A 16,136-nucleotide genomic window follows, 5' to 3' on the forward strand; every position below is an offset into this window, starting at 1 on the left:
TATTTTCCTTTTTGTGCTTTATTTTCAAATAACAAACCATTTTTAATACCTTTAACCAGCTGGGTGTTATTCTTGATGTGATGGCTGACCGCAACCAGGGCTGACTTAACGTATGGGCACGCGGGAGCCCCACAAGCATAGGGGACTTGCTGAGTGGTTGTGCAGGTAGGGGCTCCAGTGCACTGCTTTGCCCAGGGGTCTATAATGCTGTTAAGATGGCCCTGACTGCAAGGACACCCCTTTACTGTTATTAAGGCTCACACTTATGTTGCATTGCAGTGGAGAAAGCGGAGAAGAAGCTTTTTACTCTTTGGAGGATTTACATTTAACAGCTTGAAACAATAATAACTCAGAAAAGAAGGCCAAAAATAAAAGAATGAGAAGAGAAAATGAACAATATGGACATTTAAGAATTAATAAATATTTATTTGTACAAAGTATACCTTTGTAGAGTACAGTTGTCAGTGTTAAGCAGGGCTTAAGGTTGTATTATTTAATTTACTACATCTAAAAATAACGTAAAAAAAAGGCGAAAGATCTCGTGAATGTCTACTTAAATAAAGATTGGGCACGAAGGATCGGAGGCTGCTTTTGGAGTTTGGGGGCGGCGCGCCGACCTAAACACCAAAGGGGCGCAGCTGAAATAAAAAGGCACGGAGAGGACGATCGCGAAAAAAGCAGAGAAAGAAAGAAAAGCGTCACGGAGGAATTGGGAAGCGCGCCGTTAGTTGATTTTGGAGGCGTCACCGGTATGTTGAAAACTTCCCTTTTTAATCCGGAACGTATTTCTGACTAGTATTGTCAGCTATTTATGTAAAAAGCTCAGTAAATAAAGTTTATGCACGAGATCGTGTAAACATGGCTTTTTTTTAAATAACTAGCTCCACTTCGAAAAACGAAGGAGTGTATATGGATACCAAAATGCTTGTAGTATGAATGAAAATATGTGGTTTCTTATATTTTGTTCGCTCATTTAAGGTTATCAACCTACTTCTGTTACCCTTGCAACCTATTCATTAAAAAGCATGCGTCCTCTTTAATCAGTTTAAATGCCTTTTTCAGGTTTGGGCAGACACTGATGCAGCAAACCCCAATAACCTGACAGTGCCATATCAGGACATTATGATGCCTCCGAACTTATTTTAGTTTTTCTTTTCTATAGCAGTTCACTCTCATCGTGGCTATGCTTCAAATTTTATTTTTCAGGTATGAAGCGTGATCTGAACCAAACATATTTATTTTTACCTGCAATTGTATAAGATATTTGAAGATGCAAAGTCAAATATGAAGTGTAATTAGCACAGAGAGAAGTCTGTTTAGGTGCCTGATGCTTATTTCTTCACTGATTAGATGGTATCTTTGAAAGCTTACTGTATTTATAACAATCAAATCAGCTAAATGGCTTATCAAAGAGCATATCTTTTTTTTGCCAGAGTATAAAAACTAATGCTGAAGCAAAATACTGCACATCAGATCTGAATTATGAAGCTCCTAACCGTACTCACCATTTCTGCACTTCCTCTCCTCTTACTCTGTCCTGGAGGTAAGTAACACTCCTGTACACATTTTTGTAGAATTTAACTTCTAAGAATACAAATGTATGGACTCAGACGTTTTTATTATTTTTGACTAGGGATGTGTATTATTGAAGGTACAGAGGTTGCTCCACATTCGAGGCCTTACATGGTCTATCTTAGTGGCAACTGTGGAGGCGCTCTGATTAAGGAGAACTGGGTCCTGACAGCAGCACACTGTTACAGGTAAAATATACTGCTCAAAAAAAATTAAAGGAACACTTTTTAATCCGAATATAGCATCAAGTCAATGAAACTTCTGGGCTATTGATCTGGTCAGTTAAGTAGCAGAGGGGGCTTGTTAATCAGTTTCAGCTGCTTTGGTGTTAATGAAATTAACAAGAGAGGGGCAACAATGAGACGACCCCCAAAAACAGGAATGGTTTAACAGGTGGAGACCACTGACATTTTCCCCTCCTCATCTGTTTGTTCACTAGTTTTGCATTTGGCTATGGTCAGTGTCACTACTGGTAGCATGAGGCGATACCTGGACCCTACAGAGGTGGCACAGGTAGTCCAACTTCTCTAGGATGGCACATCAAACCTCTGAATTAAGTATTATGTAAAGGCCCATGCTAGTTAAATGTAATAAAAGTATAAGAAATAAAACTCCTCATATGTAAACTGTTATCAGAGGACAAAAGACAAAGTTAAATGTTGTATCGGATCTCATTTTCTAATATAAATTGCATTGATATAAATGAGCTAAGGACATCCTAACTTCAACAGGCAGACAGATTCAAGCAGTTTTGTTTTCCCTTACAAATATAATCTACTATATAATAAAACACTAAGGTCTGTGTCTCCAGTCCCTCAGAACAATATGACTGGTGATGTGACACGTGTGAGACGCACAAGGAGTAAAGGAACACACTGAGAAAGTCGCCTTCAAAGACTGAAAGTATAAAAGCAAAGAGGAGGCAAGAAAGCCGTCCTGAAAAATAATGACATTCTTAGATGGAGGCTTTATGAGAACCTCTGTGACAGAGAGAGCACCGTTTAAGAGCGGTACACTCTTAAAAGGTACACGAAGGGCAAGAGATAGCACATGCTTTTAAATTATTTTATTGCTATATTTAATAATGCAATATGAATCGTCACGGTGGTGAAGTGGTAACCTGGCAGTATTAAGACTCGTATTCAATTACAGAGTCTGCAGGTTCTCCCACTGTCCATATGAATTTCCACAGGGTGTTATGGTTTCCTCCCACATTTCAAAGAGATGAAAGTAGGTGGATTGACGATGCTAAATTGGGCCGTGTGTGTGTGTGTGTGTAGGGTATGTCAGCATATCTGTGTGTTCTCCCTGCGGTGGTCTGGCACCCTGGATGGGGTTTGTTTCTGCCCCATGCTTGCTGGAATTAGCTGCACCTTACCTGTGCCCCTTCTTAGGATGAAGTGGGTTTAGAAAATTCATAGATGGATGGATAATATAATACAGCACAGTGGTGCAGTGGTAGTGCTGCTGTCTTGCAATACAGAAACTGGGGTTCATGTCCTGACTGCTCCCTGCATGAAGTTTGCATGTTGTTCATGTGTGTTTCCCCGGGGTGCTCCAGTTTCGTTCCACAGTTGTAGGTTTGTGAGTGAGTGCACTTTGCAGTACTCTGCCACCTGGTATGGGTGTTGTTACTATCTTGTGCTCGATGATTGCTGGGAAAGGCAGCTATCAGTGAACAGGAGCCTTTTAAAGGGCCAGTCCATCTCAAAGATGTACAGTCAACATTCCATTACCGTGGAAGTTCACAGTCACCACTAAACAGACAAAGTTGTAGATAACAAATGACCGTCTACAATTCTACTGGGCACTGTACATACAAGTATATGCTATAGGCAGGCACATATTACATCCTTGAATCACTGAACTTCAGATCTCGCGCTGTATTGGTATCTTGGCAGGAAATCAAGAAATAGAATACGGGGGTCACTAAAAGTTCAGAATGAATGTCATATTTGTGTCCCAAAAACTAACAGACAGAGATACAATATGAACAGTTAGTCCACAGCTCTAGTCGGGGTATACCTGACTAAAGTAGTGAGTCTTCACTCTGGATTTAAATGTTCACACTGGTGGGGCTTCCCTTACAGAAGCAGGTAGACTATTCTACAGATTTGGGGCCTGTGTAGCTACTACCACATTTGTTTTATTAATCCTTTGAACTTTTAGTAAACAATCTTGTTGAAATTGTAGCACATGCTCTGTTATGCATGCAAGGATAAGTAAGCCTAGGCAATGTAAATGTTATATATATATATAACATATATATAACTTATATATATATATATATATATATTGTGGTCCCGGCCGGGCGCCAGGAGGACCGGAGGAGGGCTTGTGCCTCCTCCGGACCACGAGGAAGCGTCCGCCCTGGTTATGTTGGGGGCCTCAGGTAAAGGGCTTGGAAGGTGTGTGTGTATATATGTAGATATGTATGTATATGTATATATATGTTTATATGTGTGTGTGTATGTATATATATATATATGTATTTGTGTGTATATATGTGTGTGTATGTATGTACAGTATGTGTGTATGCATATGTATGTGTATATATGTAGATATATATATATGTATGTACAGTGGTGTGAAAAACTATTTGCCCCTTCCTGATTTCTTATTCTTTTGCATGTTTGTCACACAAAATGTTTCTGGTCATCAAACACATTTAACCATTAGTCAAATATAACACAAGTAAACACAAAATGCAGTTTTAAATGATGGTTTTATTATTTAGGGAGAAAAAAATCCAAACCTACATGGCCCTGTGTGAAAAGTAATTGCCCCTTGTTAAAAAATAACCTAACTGTGGTGTATCACACCTGAGTTCAATTTCCGTAGCCACCCCAGGCCTGATTACTGCCACACCTGTTTCAATCAAGAAATCACTTAAATAGGAGCTGCCTGACACAGAGAAGTAGACCAAAAGCACCTCAAAAGCTAGACATCATGCCAAGATCCAAAGAAATTCAGGAACAAATGAGAACAGAAGTAATTGAGATCTATCAGTCTGGTAAAGGTTATAAAGCCATTTCTAAAGCTTTGGGACTCCAGCGAACCACAGTGAGAGCCATTATCCACAAATGGCAAAAACATGGAACAGTGGTGAACCTTCCCAGGAGTGGCCGGCCAACCAAAATTACCCCAAAGCGCAGAGACGACTCATCCGAGAGGTCACAAAAGACCCCAGGACAACGTCTAAAGAACTGCAGACCTCACTTGCCTCAATTAAGGTCAGTGTTCACGACTCCACCATAAGAAAGAGACTGGGCAAAAACGGCCTGCATGGCAGATTTCCAAGACGAAACCACTGTTAAGCAAAAGAACATTAGGACTCGCCTCAATTTTGCTAAGAAACATCTCAATGATTGCCAAGACTTTTGGGAAAATACCTTGTGGACTGATGAGACAAAAGTTAAACTTTTGGAAGGCAAATGTCCCATTACATCTGGCGTAAAAGGAACACAGCATTTCAGAAAAAGAACATCATACCAACAGTAAAATATGGTGGTGGTAGTGTGATGGTCTGGGGTTGTTTTGCTGCTTCAGGACCTGGAAGGCTTGCTGTGATAGATGGAACCATGAATTCTACTGTCTACCAAAAATCCTGAAGGAGAATGTCCGCCATCTGTTCGTCAACTCAACCTGAAGCGATCTTGGGTGCTGCAACAGGACAATGACCCAAAACACACCAGCAAATCCACCTCTGAATGGCTGAAGAAAAACAAAATGAAGACTTTGGAGTGGTCTAGTCAAAGTCCTGACCTGAATCCAATTGAGATGCTATGGCATGACCTTAAAAAGGCGGTTCATGCTAGAAAACCCTCAAATAAAGCTGAATTACAACAATTCTGCAAAGATGAGTGGGCCAAAATTCCTCCAGAGCGCTGTAAAAGACTCATTGCAAGTTATCGCAGACGCTTGATTGCAGTTATTGCTGCTAAGGGTGGCCCAACCAGTTATTAGGTTCAGGGGCAATTACTTTTCACACAGGGCCATGTAGGTTTGGATTTTTTCTCCCTAAATAATAAAACCATCATTTAAAAACTGCATTTTGTGTTTACTTGTGTTATATTTGACTAATGGTTAAATGTGTTTGATGATCAGAAACATTTTGTGTGACAAACATGCAAAAGAATAAGAAATCAGGAAGGGGCAAATAGTTTTTCACACCACTGTATATATGTGTATATATATGTGTATATGTATAGATATGTATATATATTTATATATATATGTTTATGTGTGTGTGTGTAAATATATATATATATATATATATATATGACAGCAACACTCATCACTCACAACAGTGACAAAACAATTACATTGACAATCATGTTACGTTATTTTCAAAATGTTTCCTTTTCTTTTTCATTGCTTTTTTAACACACTACTTTTCCTTTCTGCGCGGGTATTTTGCTAGTGTATATATATATATATGTATGTGCTTGTATATATATATGTATGTGTGTATGTATATATATATATGTATGTGTTTGTATATATATATGTGTGTGTGTATGTATATATATATATGTATCTGTTTGTATATATATATATGTGTGTGTGTATGTATATATATATATATATGTATGTGTTTGTATATATATATATATGTATTTTTAAAATGTTTCCTTTTCTTTTGCATTAATTCTTTAACACACTACTTCTCCGCTGCGAAGCGCGGGTATTTTGCTAGTATATATATATATTGTGGTCCCCGGCCGGGCTCCAGCCTCCTTGTGCCTCCTCCAGACCGAGAGGGGGCGTCCGTCCTGGTTATGCTGGGAGCTTTGGGTACAGGGCTTGGAAGCCCAGCCCTGTAGGGACCCGTGGCCACCGCCAGGCGGCACCCCAGTGCCTGTATATCCCGGGAACCCAGCACTTCCGCCACACCAGGAAGTGCTGGGGGGATGATGACAGGGGACACCCGGACGGCTTCCGGGTGCGCAGCCGGCACTTACGCCACACTGGGGTGTGGCTACGGAGGAATGCCGGGAAGCAGCTGGAGCCAATCCGGGTTCCCATTTAAGGGGCCGCCTCCCTCCAGTCATCGGCAGAAGTCGGGTGGAAGAGGACGGAGCTGGAGGGAGGACTAGAGGCGACCAGGAGAAAGGCAGTAGGACTGTGTGGCCTGGACATTGGAGGATCAGTGCTGGAGGCACTGGGGTTTGTGCACTGTAAATATTGTTGAAAATAAACGTGTGTTGGGTGAAATATGATGTCCGTCTGTGTGTGTCCGGGCCAGCGTCCACAATATATATATATATGAACACATCACATCTCTCCAGTTCAATATTCCATCACATCTCTCCAGTTGCATATTCTACTCATCTATAGTAAACTGGGAAAGTTTGCTAATAAAAGCTCACTTACTGACTGTTTGACTACAATGTTTAAAAAGATTTTTGTTTGTTTTCTTTGTATACAGAAATGGATATGTATATGCAATACTTGGAACTCATGCTATTAATAAAAATAAGAATGAACAGCAAATAATCGAAATAGAAGAGCAAGTGGTCCATAAAGACTATAACAGCGCATACTATGTTAATAACCTCATGCTGGTAAAGGTAAGCTCTGCTTTAAAGTTATACTTTCCAGCCCACATTTCTATAATGGATATTTGTAGTTACATTATCCAGATCTGTTTGTTTTTTGGGAGGGTTGCTGGAAGGTATCATTTGTCCAAAATGGGATGTTACTCCACTGGATGGCACACACTCACATCAGACCAGTTAATAGACACCAAAAACCTAACCCTGACATCTTCTGGATGAAACCTTGCAATCAGAAGAAAACCCAAATGGATGTGGTGAAAATTTACACATTCCATATAAGCTGCAACAGAACCAGCAATTCACCACAAGACAGCAGCATTTACCAACAATATTAACATGTCATTAATTATAATACTATTATTTAACAATTATTGAATCTAAAAAAAAAATGGTGGCAATAATTATGCTTTTTATTTTTTTCTAAGTTACATGCAGTATACTGTGTAAAAGAAAACAAAAACTGGTGGTCTCCAGAATGACATCTTCAGTTTTGCTAGGATTAAAACTCTGGTTTTCTTTTCATTTTTTTCAACCCAGCCCCTCAATTTGTACCTATTTTTGCATTTTTTCCATGTGCTTTTTCTCAATGCTCTTCTCTCAAATGTTTGTGTCTATTAAGGGCCAGGGCCTTATAGTAACTCTTTGGTGCTCCAGTCGTTAAAGTCACAGTCACCTGACAGGACTATTTAAGACTTCCACCCGCTACGTGTTCTTCACTGTGTCATTAGCTTGCTTGGGCAGCTGTGTTTTTTTTTGGGCGCTCTTTGTGTGCTTTTCCAAAGATAGAATGTGCATCATTGAGACATTTTGTTAGGATGTTTTTGGTTTGTCTTTCATTTTTGTATCCTCAAGGATTGTCATTACTGTTACTAGTTCTCTTCTTATTTGTTTAAGTATTGAGCTTTTTATGATTTCTTGTTTGTTGTAGTATTTAAATTATTGATTTATATATTTACTCCAACTGAGCTATTTTTTTTTGTAAGCAGACTGCTATTGTCTGGTTCCTGATTATTGATTTTTTTTTTTTACAATTTATTTAATTATTAAAAGAATTATCTTAATTAAGTGTTCCTCTTTCTCAGTTTTGTCTTTCCTATCTGAGAAAAAACTTAAGTTTATGCTTAACAGGTACTTTACCGAGTTATTACACTGGGAAGATGCTTGATGCCTGAGGTTTCCCAGTACTAGTCCATCCTGCTCTATTTGGAGTCTGCTTGTTCTCCTGACATTTTTGTGTTCTTTCATGCTCTCTCATTTCCTTCCATAATTCACATAAGTGATGAGAGAACCCTACGAAGTTTGCTTTACAGTGAGTTTGGCGAAATCACAAAAATATTTGGGGACTTTGACAAACTCGACAAAATGCATTGAAGTTAATAAGCAAGGAGAAACTGAACTAGTTTTGAGTGGATCATAATGGTGCAATGGCCTTTTAAGTGTCCCTAAGGGCTAGCCAAATGGCAATACCACAAAGTTGCAGCTCTGGTTGCAGCTGGAAAATCATTTTTGTTTTCCATGTATGTGTGCAGATGCATCACAACTTTTTCTTCCATTAAGGAAAAAAACATTTTTGAAACTGCAATAAATTTTACATTATTATTATTTTGCAGTTGTCATTTTGAGAGAGGTGGAGGGCTCCTTTATTTTTTGAGCTGCACATGGCTAATTATGCATGTAAATTAGCCATGTTATATATCTTAATTCAGTGCTCATAATATTCTTATTATGGTTAGCTAATGTACCCCTCAAATTAATTTTTTTAAAGCATTGTTGCCAACAACAACATGTCATAAAATAATATGCTTCATGAAGTAGTGGTGCATTGGTATATTAATAACACTGACCAATGGGTTTTGTGAGGTATCCTGCAAAAAAAAAGATTTTATTTATTAAGGACCATATAAAGAATCTTGAGCTAAAAAAACAAGCAAAGATTCGTTATTGGGAAGTCAAATACATTCTGTCATCAAATCAAAAATCATTCTTTCAATCAAAATCATTGTTGAAATTTGGTGCACACAAATACTTTTGTACAATCACTCTATGTTCATTTTCTTCATAGTAAGTTGACCAAGTCAGATGTTCACTAACTTTTGTTTTGTTTTTGTTTTTGTAAATTATTAATTTTGTTTTTGAAGCTGAGATTAATACTTTTATTTTTGCGGTTGCTTTTTATTATTTTTTCTAGTTTTGGGGTATCTGTTTGTAATAGTAGAACATCAGAAACTTTTTGACAAGAACAGGCCATTCACCCCCAACAAAGCTCGCCAGTTTATTAAATTAATCAAGTCGAGTTTTGAAGGTCCCTAAAATCCTACTGTCTACTACACTGCTTAGTAATTAATTCTACATGTCTGTGGTTATCTGTATGAAGAAAAACTTTGTAATGTTTGTGCAAAATTTACCCTTAACAAGTTTCCTACTTTGCCTCGTTTTAAACTGAGTCTCAATCCACTGTGCTAATTCCCTTCACAATTTTAAACACTTCAATCATGTCTCCTCTTAATCTACCTTGAGGTTCAATTCTTTTAATCTTTCCTTATAATTCATAGCCTGCAGTCCTGGAATCTGCCTTGTCTCTCTACTTTGGACTTTTTCTAGCACTACTATGTCTTTTTTGTAGGTCGGAGACTGTGTGCAGCCTTACTAGTGTGTTATTAAATTTAAGAATGATCTCTTTAGAGTTGTGTTATACACATCATTCTGCTAGCCTTCTTAATGACTTCTGAACAATGTCTGGATGTTGTTAGTGACATGTCTGCTATGACTCCCAAATCTTTCTCTTAAGATGTACTTTCAAGTTTCAAACATCCCATTGTGTATTCATTTTTACTTCCTGCATGTAATGCTTTACATTTACTTACATTACATTTTATCTGCTACAATAGCCTGTATGGTGTCCAAGTCCCTCTGAAATAATTTTTAATCCGTTCAATTATGTGCCAATCAATCCATCTGGCTTGATGTCATCTGCAATCTTAACCAGCTGGTTGTGTATATTCTTATCCAGATCATTTATATTTATTAAAATTTGCAGCAGTTACAGCACGAGCCCATGAGGGACAGATCCTAACATCACTCAATTCCTATAAGGTTCCTCACACCATTACCCTGTGCTTCCTGTGTTTTAGCCAATTCTGCACCCATCTGCTTACCACACCTTGAAACTTCCACTCCTTCTAGCTTGAAGGCCACCCTCTCATGTGTGGCCTCATCAAGTGCTCTCTGAAAGTCAATATAAATAACATTGTTTGAACAATTTTGATCATATCTTTTTGTTGTTTCCTCATAGAGTTTCAGCAAGTTAACAAAACAAAACCTCGCTAATCTGAATCCATGCTGACTTTTCACTAAAACTCCTGTTCTTGCCACAAGCTGCTCAATACTTTCCTTAATAATTCATTCCCTCAATAACCTTTTAATGTGCATTAACCTTACTGGCCTATAGTTACCTATTTATATAAAGGAACAATGTTTGCTGTTTTCCAGTCCTTAGGAATTTCCCCAAAGACTTTCTAAAAAATATGCCTCAAGGATTTATGTATGCCCCCAGTAACCTCCTTTAGCACCTGAGGATAAATGTTATCTGGCCCTGGTGATTTGTTAGATATCAGCCCTTTTAATCTAAGCAGTACATCTCCCTCAACAATATTCAAATCACTAAGCACCTTCTTAATAGTCATTGTTACTGCTGGAAGGCTGTCCATTTTTCTTGGCTGCCATAAATGTCTTTTTTTTCTTGTATTTTTCCATTTTCTGTTCATTTTTGTGTTGAACCTGGGGAGGGTAGGATCCCCTGATGCTGCAAGTTAGCAGTACTTGGCTGCTACTGGAGCCATTATTTAAGAGGATAACCACTCCCAAGCAAGCTGATGAGGCCTTAGTGATTCCATGCTTTTGTTTTATGACTTCTCTTTCATATATTCCTGTTTCATCATTTTTTGTGTCTATGACCACTTTTTTTGCTTTTCTGGTTTTGACTTTTGCAATTCTTTCTTAGTTTTGATTGTTGACGATTGGTTTTGCCTTTGCAATACCTGCGTCGAGTGGCTTAATTATTTATTAGCTCTCGTTCCTTCTTTAAATCTGGAATTTTCACTTTTTGACATTTTACGGTTTTGAATTTGGAGATTTAATTGGAACTCCCTTTTTGATATTTTTGCAATTCTTGCCATTATGTAGATTTCACAGCTTTTGAATCTTTTGCTTATAATTTTTTTTTTGTTAATTTGGGCCTTTAATTTTAATAGTTCCCCTTTCCTTTAATACATTTTTTAACATCAACCAAATTATTTATTACTTTTATACATATTAATTTCTTGAAATAAAATTGATAAAAACAAAACAGAACTCACTGATGAAGTTTATTGTACATATCACATGCATCCAGATGTATAAATAAGATCATTCCAATAAATTGGACCAATATTATGCTGAATTTTTTTTAATTTATTGGGTTTTTTTTTCTCTCCCTCTTTTTAAAGTTGAGCAAGAAAGCCACCATCAATCAGTATGTGCAGATGCTTCCACTGCCTACTAGTGAGGTAGACACCCCAGCAGATACCAGCTGCAGGATTGCAGGATGGGGGAAAACTGAATATAATGGGAACCCGGCCAAAGCGCTTCAAGAAGTTAACGTCAAGGTTATAAGCAGAGAAGAATGTAATGGAACAGATTCTTACAATGGAATATTAACACCAAGCATGATGTGTGCTGGAGAACAGAGCGGAGGAAAGGATGTCTGTCAGGTAAGTTTTGCTGTCTACCCTAAGTTGATAACAACAGACCCACAAATATGTATTAATGGAGATGGGCATCAAAAACCTGGTTTTAAATTGGTAACGATTCTGGAGTGTTCGGCAACAAAATATCAATAAGCATCTGGAAAAACAGTGCCACTTTCAATATTTGTGTAACTTTAATCAATTCTAACATTAGCGGTGTTTTTAAATTCGTAACAGTCCTCTAATGTTGATGACACTGCAGGAGTCAGACGATCATGTTTTAGTCGTGTAGATGCATGTGTGGCAAAGTGTAATCCGTCTTTTATATATATATATAGTATATATATATATATATATATATATATATATATATATATATATATATATATATATATATGTATATTTTTTGTTTAGTAGCATACCGATTCTATGTTATAGTAGGGATTCTACTTAATGTTACACCCCATAGTTTTTCTGTTAAGCCTCCAGAGGGCTAAGTCTCCTCCAAGCTCCTTCTAATTTTATTTTATTCAACATATATATTATTTGGAGACGCTTGAGTGTGTATTAAGTCATGTGTTTTTTTTTCCAAAGTTCATCCTTGTAGTTTTTGTATGTTTACTTTTGAAAAATAAGAAAACATTTTCATTATTTCTTGTAGCATGGTGACACAGCATTTTGACCATTTTTGTATATTTTGGGTTTAATTTTTATTTAAAATCTTACTTTATTTTGTATTAATAGTCAGGTTTATATTCATTTGTAATCAATTTGATTCATTATTTAATAAGCATAGGGAGAAGCTATTTGTATGACACCCTGCCCTTTTTTTTTTAGAAAACTATGCTACCCATTTTTTGTTAACAATAACAACATTTATTTCTATTGCACGTTTTCATACAAATGATGTAGCTCAAAGTGCTTTACAAGATGAAGAAAGAAAGAAAGAAAGAAAAATCTAAAAATTAAAATTAGGCATTCAGTCATATGAAAAGGTTTGGGAACCCTTCTCAGCCTGCATAATAATTTACTTTCAACAAAAAGATAACAATGGTATGTTTTCATTTCCTAGGAACATCTGAGCTGGGGTGTTTTCTGAAAAAGATTTTTAGTGAAGCAGCATTTAGTTGTATGAAATTAAATCAAATGTGAAAAACTGGCTGTGCAAAAATGTGGGTCCCCTTGTAATTTTGCACATTTGAATGCCTGTCACTGCTCAATGCTGATTACTTGTAACACCAAATTGGTTGGATCAGCTCGTTAAACCTTGAACTTCATAGACAGGTGTGTCCAATCATGAGAAAAGGTATTTAAGGTGGTCAACTGCAAGATGTGCTTCCCTGAAGAGTGAAAACATGGGATCCTCAAGCAACTTTCCAAAGATCTGAAAACAAAGATTGTTCTGTATCATGGTTTAGGGGAAGGCTACAAAAAGCTATCTCAGAGGTTTAAACTGTCAACTGTAAGGAATGGAATCAGGAAATGGAAGGCCACAGGCACAGTTGCTGTTAAACCCACCTGATCTGGCAGGCCAAGAAAAATACAGGAGCGGCATATGTGCAGGATTGTGAACATGGTTACAGACATCCCACAGATCACCTCCAAAGACCTGCAAGAACATCTTGACGCAGATGGTGTATCTGTACATTGTTCTACAATTCAGCGCAATTTGCACAAAGAACATCTGTATGGCAGGGTGATGAGAAAGAAGCCTTTCTGCACTCACGCCACAAACAGAGTCACTTGTTGTATGCAAATGCTCATTTAGACAAGCCAGATTAATTTTGGAACAAAGTGCTTTGGACTGATGAGACAAAAATTTAGTTATTTGGTCATAACTAAAAGCGCTTTGCATGGCGGAAGAAGAACACCGCATTCCAAGAAAAACACCTGCTACCTACTGTCAAATTTGGTGGAGGTTCCATCATGCTGTGGGGCTACATGGCTGATTCAAGGACTGGGGCCCTTGTTAAAGTCAAGAGTCGGATGAATTCAACCCAACATCAACAAATTCTTCAGGATAATGTTCAAGCATCAGTCACAAAATAGAAGTTACGCAGGGGTTGGATATTCCAACAAGACAATGACCCAAAACACAGTTGGAAATCTAGAAAAGGCATTCATGCAGAGGGAGAAGTACAATGTTCTGGAATGGCCGTCACAGTCCTCTGACTTGAATATCTTCGAAAATCTATGGGATGATTTGAAGCAGGCTGTCCATGCTCAGCCACCATCAAATTTAACTCAACTGAAGAGATTTTGTATGGCAGAATGGTCAAAAATACCTCCATCCAGAATCCAGACACTCATCAAAGGCAATAGGAGGCATCTAGAGGCTGTTAGATTTGCAAAAGGAGGCTCAACTAAGTATTGATGTAATATTTCCGTTGGGTTGCCCAAATTTATGCACCTGTCTAATTTTATTATGATGCATATTACATATTTTCTGTTAATCCATTAAACTTAATGTCACTGCTGACATACTACTGTTTCCATAAGGCATATCATGTATTAAAAGGAAGTTGCTACCTTGAAAGCTCACCTAGTGAAAATGAAATGAAAAATCTAAAGAATTACGAGGGGTTCCCAAACTTTTTCATATGAATGTAGAATAAAAGTAAGGTCCGATGGCCAGGGATAACAGAAAAAATAAAATTCCAGATGGCTGGAGAAAAAAAAAAAATCTGCAGGGGTTCTGAGGCCACGACACCGCCCAGTCCCCTCTAGGCACACTACCTAACTTAAATGATCTCAATCAGTCCTCATGGTTTTCAGGCTTCATGTGGAAGAATTAGGTGATGATGGTTATGTGGAAATCTGACCTTTAATCCATCAATGTAGGGACAGCACGGTGCTTTGATCAGGTGGTGGTGGTGCAGATCGCCACCACAGAAAACTAGAAAGAGAACAGCAGAGAAAGTAGGGGTTAGTATGGATTGCGGAGCCATTGAAAATAAAGATAAATAAATGCACATACAGAATATCAGGGTTACACTAAAATGAGAAAGCTGTGTAACAATAATGAGTTTTTAGCAGTTTTTTAAAGTGCTCCACCGTATTAGCCTGGCGAATTTCTATCGGTAAGCTATTCCAGATTTTAGGTGCATAACAACAGAAGGCTGCCTCACCACTTCTTTTAAGTTTAGCTCTTGGAATTCTAAGCAGACACTCATTTGAAGATCTAAGGTTACGATTTGGAGTGTAAGGTGAAAAGCATTCTGAAAAATAGGGTGGAACGAGATTATTTAAGGCTTTGTAAACCATAAACAGTATTTTAAAGTCAATTCTGAATGGCACAGGTAACCAATGTAATGACATCAAAACTGGGTTGATGTGCTCTGATTTTTTTTCCTAGTTAAGATTATAGGAGAGCTACATTTTGCACTCTTTGCATTCGATTGATGTCTTTTTTGGGTCGTCCTGAGAGGAGTGCGTTACAGTAATCTAACTGACTGAAAACAAAAGCGTGAAATAATTTTTCAGCATCTTGCAAAGTTCTAACTTTTGCTATATTTCTTAAGTGAAAAAATGTTGTCCTATTAATCTGATTAATATGTGATTTAAAATTCTGGTCAGCGTCAATAATTACCCCTAAATTTTTTACCTCTGTCTTGACTTTTAATCCTAATGGATCAAGTTTATTTTGAATACCCTCGTTATACCCATTTTTGCCAATCACCAAGATTTCTGTTTTCTCCTTATTTAGTTTAAGAAAATTACTATTCATCCAGGGCGGCACAGTGGCGCATTGGTAGCGCTGCTGCCTCGCAATAAGGAGACCTGGGTTTGTTTCCCGGGTCCTCCCTGCTTGGAGTTTGCATGTTCTCCCCGTGTCTGTGTGGATTCCCTCCTGGTGCTCCGGTTTCCTCGCACAGTCCAAAGACATGCAGGTTAGGTGCATTGGCGATCCTAAATTGTCCCTAGTGTGTGCTTCGTGTGTGTGTGTGTACCTTGCAGTGGACTGGCGCCCTGCCCGGGGTTTGTGATGGCTGGGATCGGCTCCAGCAGACCACCCGTTAACCCTGTATTGGTATATAGTAGGTTAGAGAAAGACTGACTGACTGATTATTCATCCATTCAGAAACACAAGTAAGGCATTGTGTAAGTTAACCAAGAGAGTCGGGGTCTTGAGGTGCTATTGATAAGTACAGTTGTGTGTCGTCAGCATAGCTGTAGTAGCTCACGTTACCCAGAGATACCTAGGATAGATCCTTGTGGAACACCACATAGAATACCATGTGTCTTTAAAGTATAATTATCACAACTAACAAAGAATTTT

At 38.0% G+C, this 16,136-nt stretch overlaps 1 protein-coding gene across 2 annotated transcripts in view; it reads left to right on the top strand.

Annotated features, from left to right (window-relative positions):
- The first annotated feature begins 648 nt into the window (after positions 1-648).
- LOC120527191 (granzyme A-like) overlaps positions 649-16,136 on the top strand; it is a 30,022-nt gene continuing 14,534 nt past the window's right edge. The window contains exons 1-5 of one of the 2 annotated variants that reach the window (XM_039750346.1): positions 649-749; positions 1,434-1,543; positions 1,634-1,760; positions 7,004-7,145; positions 11,618-11,881. In XM_039750346.1, coding sequence (XP_039606280.1) covers positions 1,483-1,543; positions 1,634-1,760; positions 7,004-7,145; positions 11,618-11,881 — 594 coding nt within the window. In that variant the 5' untranslated portion in view covers positions 649-749; positions 1,434-1,482. Of the gene's footprint in view, positions 750-1,189; positions 1,207-1,433; positions 1,544-1,633; positions 1,761-7,003; positions 7,146-11,617; positions 11,882-16,136 lie in introns of those variants that run through there. The other variant, XM_039750347.1, reaches the window with a different exon arrangement.

The sequence above is a fragment of the Polypterus senegalus genome, chromosome 4, assembly GCF_016835505.1.
Source record: "Polypterus senegalus isolate Bchr_013 chromosome 4, ASM1683550v1, whole genome shotgun sequence".
NCBI lineage: Eukaryota > Metazoa > Chordata > Cladistia > Polypteriformes > Polypteridae > Polypterus > Polypterus senegalus.